Source organism: Hipposideros armiger, unplaced genomic scaffold (genome assembly GCF_001890085.2).
Source record: "Hipposideros armiger isolate ML-2016 unplaced genomic scaffold, ASM189008v1 scaffold_138, whole genome shotgun sequence".
NCBI lineage: Eukaryota > Metazoa > Chordata > Mammalia > Chiroptera > Hipposideridae > Hipposideros > Hipposideros armiger.
In genome coordinates, this window is record NW_017731488.1 from 3,679,965 (window position 1) to 3,687,354 (window position 7,390).

General features: G+C 37.9%; 1 protein-coding gene and 1 pseudogene across 3 annotated transcripts in view; one reads left to right on the top strand and one right to left on the bottom strand.

Annotated features, from left to right (window-relative positions):
* The window catches only part of LOC109386701 (proteasome activator complex subunit 2 pseudogene), a 5,380-nt pseudogene extending 1,440 nt beyond the window's left edge, over window positions 1–3,940 (top strand).
* The window catches only part of EYA3 (EYA transcriptional coactivator and phosphatase 3), a 66,686-nt gene extending 60,956 nt beyond the window's left edge, over window positions 1–5,730 (bottom strand). For 2 of the 3 annotated variants that reach the window (XM_019650241.1, XM_019650240.1), the window contains exon 1: window positions 5,650–5,730. In XM_019650241.1, the coding sequence (XP_019505786.1) occupies window positions 5,650–5,662 (13 nt within the window). In that variant the 5' untranslated portion in view covers window positions 5,663–5,730. The remainder of the gene's footprint in view (window positions 1–5,649) is intronic. The other variant, XM_019650243.1, reaches the window with a different exon arrangement.
* Window positions 5,731–7,390: the final 1,660 nt, after the last annotated feature.

Sequence of the window (7,390 nt, forward strand, 5' to 3'; positions counted from 1 at the left end):
CCCCATTTTCATCTTTTCTAATTCCTTCTGCGGTGAAAGCATTTACATTGAAGCAGTTTAATCCACAAATGAAAAATCAATGTTTAACACTCCTAATGGATTTCCCTGCTTTCATATTACAAAAGAGTCTGATTTTAGAGCTCTCTCGTTAGAATAATTAATTATAGTAGAAACATGCTTAGTATGCTCAGCTATTCAAATTATAAATACTTAAAAGTATTTCAAGCTAACAAAAGAAGACAGAAACTGCTAAATAATTGTAAACAAACATAACAGGTAGGAATATAGCTATTTAATATGATTACATTTAATATTTCAGACATTGCCTTAATTTGGGCAATTATTGGGTTGTTGGAAAAGTCACGATGCATTTTTGCAACAAAAAAACAGAAAAAATACATCGTGACTTTTCCGACAACCCAATATTTCCCCCTGTAAGTCAGGGATAGGAAGCATGTGCTACCTTGGCACTAGAGGCAGATAAACTAACTCAAAGGATACAGAAATATTTCACTGGATTATAAAACAATGGGTTTGAACAACACAATCCAGAAAGAGAATGTAAAATAGTGTAGCTATTTTGGAAATTAGTCTAGCAGTTCCTCAGGCAAGGTAAATAATAAATAAGATATATACAAGGCCCATAAAATTTCTCATGGACATTTATTGGTCATGAGAAAACATAACAAAATACAACCAAACATTCTTGGTTCCTTGCTTATGGCATATCAATAGATGTTATATTTAATGCTGTTTTAAGTTTTAATAAAGATAAAGAAAAAAAGGGTAGGGGCCGGCCGAGTGGCTCAGTTGGTTAAGAACGCGAGCTCTGAGCAACAGGGTCACTTTTTCAATTCTCACATGGGCCAGTGAGCTGTGACTGAGCTGAACTGCAACTGAGCTCTCAACAAGTGGCAGGATGGCTCAGCTGGTGACAGCACGTGCTCCTAACAACAAAGTTGAAGGTTCGACTCCCGCATGGATGGTGGGCTGCACTCCAGGTCCCCCCTAACTAAGATAGAACATGGCACCTTGAGATGAGCAGCCGCAAGCTGCCCAGATGGCGACTTAACTTGGCGCTGAGCGAGCTGCGCCCTCTACAACTAAGATTGAAGGACAACAACTTGGCTGTTCCCCTTCCCCAATTAAAAAAAAAAATTCTTTAAAGAGAAAAGGGTCATTACAAAAAACCCTCTAGGTGAACCGGGAGACCAAAGATCTAGCAACAGGAGCAGCGTGGCCAAGCCTTGTGGGATGTTGGGATGTGCTTGAGCGGGGAAGCCTGTAAATAGGTGGATGTCTTCTGGCAAAATCTTTTCCAGGAGGCTGAGGAATTTCTCCACAGAGTCTTGCCACAAAAAAATCATACACCTGAATCAGCACTTGCAAGAGGACTCCCTCAACGTAGCTGACCTGACCTCTCTCCAGGCCCCCCTGGACATCCATATTCCAGACCCCCCACCAAAGGATGATGAGATGGAAACAGATAATCAGGAAAAGAAAGAAGTCCCTAAATGCGGCTTTCTTCCTGGGAATGAGAAGCTCCTGGCCCTACTTGCCCTGGTTAAGCCAGAAGTCTGAGCTCTCAAGGAAAAATGCATTCCAGTGATCATATGGATCCAGCACCTGATCCCCAAGATTGAGGATAGAAATGACTTTGGGGTGGTGATCCAGGAGAAGGTACTGGAGAGGGTGAATGCAGCCAAGACAAAATAGAAGCCTTCCAGACAACCATTTCCAAGCACTTCTCAGAGCATAGGGATGCTGTGGCCAAGGCCTCTAAGGAGACTCATGTAATAATGATTACTGGGCCCTAGTGCATGAGCGAGATAAAGCGGCCTACGGGGAGCTCAGGGGCATGATATTGGACCTGAGGGCCTTCTATGCTGAGCTTTATCCTCCATCATCAGCAGCAGCAGCAACCTGGAAAAAATTGTCAACCCAAAGGGTGAAGAGCCCAGGGCTAGATGGGAAATAAATGACCTATACTATGTGTGGATTAAAAACAACAAACAAACAAACAAAAAAACCCTCTAAATTTAGAAACAAAATTACAGAAGCAAATGAAAAAAAAACACAAAAAACAATAACATAAGCAAAACCCCTTGAGGTAGAGAAACCCTTTACTAAGCATGATATTAAATTCAAAAGCCATAAAAAAGAAAATACAATGATTATACAAAAATGCAAAACTTCTGTACAATAAAAGATATCTAAAACCAACCAAGAGGTCACAGGATCCCAGGATGATATATAGACTGTGACAAAGGAACTTAGCTGTATTACAAATGTATGACATAACTTCATCAAAAGGGGCAGGAGAATAATGAACTGGCTTAAGGTTGGAAAACAGTGTTTTAACTGGAAACTATAAGGTTAATGACAAGAAAAATTCAACTATCTAGTTTATGTGCCCACCAAATTTCACGAATGACAAAATACAGGCTCTTGCTATAAAATGTGCTCTCCTGCCCACCTGAAAATGACATTGTTTACGTAAGTCAGATAATAATATAATTTTCCAATAACAGGGATGAATTTATGCTTAGCTCACCCACAGACCCTCTTTGTGATCAAAGAAAAGTACTTATGAGCTGGATGGTTTAGTAACCCAAACAGTCTACAGTCTTCAAACAGTAACCCAAACAAAGAAAACTAGATTGAAGAATCTAATTTATCTTAGTCTTAATTTTAGTAGAGCCACAGAATAACAAATTTAGCTAATGAACTCCAAAAAAAAAAGTCTTGGAGCAAAAATTTAAGAGACAACATAAGGGCCTTTCAAGTAAAAACTATGCTTTGTCACTTTTTTATTACAGTGCCAACCTAGTATAAAGAGCAAGCACTCATAAATAGAAATGAAGAAAATGTACCTAAAGTCACGTCTACCAAAGAAAAAAGTCCGGGAGAGGAAAATGTGTTATCAGCTAATTTTTTACCTTTCATGGCCCATTGTTTGTCTTGATTTGGGTAATTATACCCCCGTGTTGAAGTCAGGGACAGGCTACCATAGGACTAGAGGCAGGTAAACTAACAACAGATGCAGACATATTTCATTGGATTACAAAAGTATAGGTTCAAGCAATATGATCCAGAAACTGACAGAATGTAAAATACTATAGCTACTTTAGTGCTTTAGTACCAATTCCTCAAAAGGTTAAACATCATTATCATATAATCCAGCAATTCTACTCCAAGCAATAGAACCAAGAAATGAAAACTCATATGTCCACACAAAAACTTGTACATGAATGTTCATAACAGCATTATTCAAAATAGTCAAAAACTGAAAACGACCCCAGTATCCATGAACAGATGAATACATAATAAAATAAAATAGTGATTAATAAATAAAACGATGAATGATAAATAAAACCATATGATGAAATAATTAGTATTGAGTTTGGTATCATATCATATTCTTCCAAAAATGTTTCCTACACATATAATGTCCTTTTAAAACGAGTTCACAGAGCACTCCTGATAGCCATAAAGGAGTTTTTAAGTGTTTCCAGTTTGCCAGAAACAGTTTTGGTTTATACCTCTTATCCCAAAATCAAGTTTGGTTAGTGCCCCCTTTAATTCTTAAAAGAGTTCCAGTTTGGACAATATGAGTTGCTTCAGAGTAGATGAAAAAGATGAAGACTGGAGGGAAAAGACTGACCCAGGTAAATGGTGACCACAGAGAAACCATTTCTGATTGCAGAGGATTGAGAATTGACTGGCCATAAAGAAAAGTGAAAGATAGAGCCTGAGGCTAAGAGTTATGTTGCACTGTGAACAAGGATGAACAAATCTTAACATAGAGCAAGTGAGAAGTAGAGAAACAAGAGAGGGATAATACAATAAGAGAGACAAGAAGAGACAATGGGATTAAAAAACTCCAATGAGAATGCCCATCAGTAACATCTCCCTCTATACACAGGTAAATAAGGGTTAAAAAAATCTTAGCTTTGGGGCTGGCCTAGTGGCGCATTGGTTAAGAGCTGGCTTGGGAGCGCCAGATCTGAGCAGCAGGACCCCGGCTCAGATACCACATGAGGGCCAGTGACACTGCGTCCTCTACAGCTAAGATGTTGAACAACAGCTTGACCAGGAGCTGGGCTGCTGTGAGTCGCTGGCAACAGCGTAGACTGCAGTGGGGCTGCAGTGGGCTGCCGTGAGTGGCAGAAAGATGGCCGGCGAGCAACTGCCTCACCTGGGAAGAGCGCAATGATAATACCAACATGGGCCAGTGAAGCGACATCCTCCACAACTAGACTGAAGAACAAAAGGACAGCAANAAAAAAAAAAGCAAAACCATAGAATCTATGTTGAGAGTAAGAGGGACATGAAGAGGGTATGATGCATATTGGATAGGTCTTCTACATGGATATTAACATTACCAAGAGTAACATTTTATATGGACAAGAAAACAAAGAAGATCTAATCTTTAAATAGCAAAATGACTAGGAGTTCAGTCTGAGATAAAAACAAAGGTAAAGGGAGGAGTAAATGTAGACTTCAAAGGAACTAGAGTTTTTGAAGGAAAGAGAAATGACTTGGAAGGAGCAAAAAGACTCAACTTACTTCCTGGCCCTGAAGTATGTAAGGAACCGGCTTTTTTCTTGGGGATGAGTGAGACATTCAAAAAATCAGAGGAGACATTTCATTGATTAGAGCAGTTTCCCACAGTATGGAGAGTTTCCCATATGCATCAGAATCACTAGCTAACTTCTTGAAAATGCAGATTTCCATCCATATCAGATCTAATGAATGATAATCTCTGAAGATGAGGGTGAAATTCTGTATTACAAACAAGTACTCTGGATGACTCAGGTCCAGTAAAAGCTTGAGAACCCCTAAAATAGTACCTCTGAGGAAATAATATATATAACTCGAGACATACCCGTTGTTTTTTTTTTTTCAGTCACACCATTTTTTAATACATGGGAAGTATATAAGGTTAAGTATAATCATCTTAAAAGAAGAAATATCCCCCAAAACAAGTCTTTTTTTTTTTTAACAGTCTTATACAAATTTATTCTTTTAAAATGTGTGGTAAAATACAGAAGGATACAGCTGCTTAATTTCAGGGAGGACTATTTGCCCTACAAAGGCAATTTGTAGGAGAAAATGAGTATGTGGGAGAAAGCTTATGTCTGCACAAGGGAAAAAAAAGAACACTCTACAAATTTCTGTCTAATGCATGAATATAACTATTCTACAGGAGAGTGAGGGTTGGTAAGTAGAGGGTGTATCTTACTGAGCTGGATCTCTCTCAGGTCCCAGAGGATTACTTTTCTTTTTTGGCTGACATTGATAGGTAGAATTATTTGACATTAGAAAGGTAGAAAAATATCAAGCCCTCTGGAGGAGCAGTCAGAGGTTGGCCCACAAACTTCTGATTTTGAGAACATCCAACATCAAAGCAAAAATAAAATCACGAAGTGTGACTTCCTTGGGTGAGTGGATTTCATGTGATTTTTTTGTCCCTCGGCTGTTATGTCAATAAAGCTTATAGGAAAGCACAAGTATGAACACACAAAAGGAAAGGACAGGCTTCTGGATAATCTGGGACAAACAAGGCAAGCAATGAAAACCAACTATTAAAAAATAGCATCACCTGGTTATAGAAATACTTCTTCCAGCACAGGATATGGTACTTACTTTCCTCTGACATGGTAAGATTTGAAGCAAGGCTTGAAGTTTCAGGTTTCTGATCACTGACTTCGGGGTTGTTTACTTGACTGGAAGAACCAAAATGAATATGTTAGCCCCTGATTGATGTGCTGCATTGCTAACAGTGATCAAATCAAATCAATTTCTTCCAAAGCTATACAAGCAGGAGGCAAAGTAAGTCTTCTTCACGATGGCCTTATTCTTGGTTTTTAAGAGCTACCTGAAGAGCCAGGGCCAGGGTTAGCACCCACAGCATTCTACTGTTCTTGCTCATACTCCAAGACCCCTTCAGTTTTTATATCACTCAGAAATTCCAGCTAAGTCACAAGCAAATCAGATTTTTCTCTAAAGACAATAAGGTAAAAGAAAAATTCCGCAACACCTAAAACTGCTGTTACTTTGTTTTCAAAGTGCCACAGGAAAGTAGAGAGATGCCCGATTTCAGACAGTGGTTCTCATAATGAGAATTTTTTAAAAATTATACATGCTTGCTTCCAAGAAGGGGTTCTGAACCTTAAAATGGCTCATTCCACTGCATTTCACTTCTCTCTCAATTAAAAGAAAAAACAAAACAATTTTAAATTTGTTATTATACCCAATATTGAGCAACATATTTTTTTTCTTATTTAACTTATAAGGAAAATTAAGAGAAATCGTTAAAGGTAAGTCATGTAAACAGGAAAGACAAGTCATTGTGTTAGACTCTTTCATGTTGGGAAGATTCTCACTGAAATTCTGAAATGGAAATTATACTAATGTTCATCCATTACAATGTCCTCCCTTTTCTTCTACCTTACTTTCCACTCTCCAAATAGTCCCTCAACTACCAGTATAGCATAGTCGTTAAGAGTACGGATTCTAGAGCCAGATTGAGTTCATATTCCACTCTGCTGAAACTAGCTTTATCACTTTAGGCAAGTTACTGGACTTCGTTGTGCCCCAGTTCTTCAACTGTCAATGAGAGATAATAGAATTTACCTCATAGGAATTTGCTACAGGGATTAAAGAGTTAATCTATAAAAAGTACTTACAGCAGAGACTAGAACAGAGTAAGTACAATATATCTGTCTAGTATTATTATATTGGGTCGTCAGGAAAGTCATGATTACTTTCGCATTGAAAACCATAGAAAAATAAAAAATACGTCATGACTTTCCCGATGACCAATATTATACCTTCTCTCCAGTCCAGGCATCCTTCCCACATCATGTTCCCTAGAAAGAAATCTGCTCTGCAATTCTACTCTCTAGGGAGAAATGGAGGACACTGTACCAGAGGATTCACACGTATGTGGAAAGGTGAGAATGGCTAACAGTAGTTTCTACACAGCAAAATTTTAAAAAGAAATGTTATTCATATAAAAAATGCACAGCACCAAAATTCTTAAACCTCTTACAGGTTTCTGAACAAACCTCTAATATTCAAGTATAATATCAATAAAGTTTTTTCCCTTCATATATTCTGAATGTTTAAACAATTTTTCCTCAGATGTAATTAATTTGTAAAGCTAACCCCAAGATGAAGTTTATTTTTATCTATTTTCTCAATTGCCTATATTTTTAGAACAGCATTGAATGTACTAACCAAGGTATGACTATGGGAATGGAAGGTTAAAGGTAAGAAAGCATACTAAATAGTTATATCAATGTTTCCCAAACTGGTCTGTTATAATTACGTGAATGATTGGTAAAAACACAGCATTCTGGCCCCCATCTCATGACTAATTAAA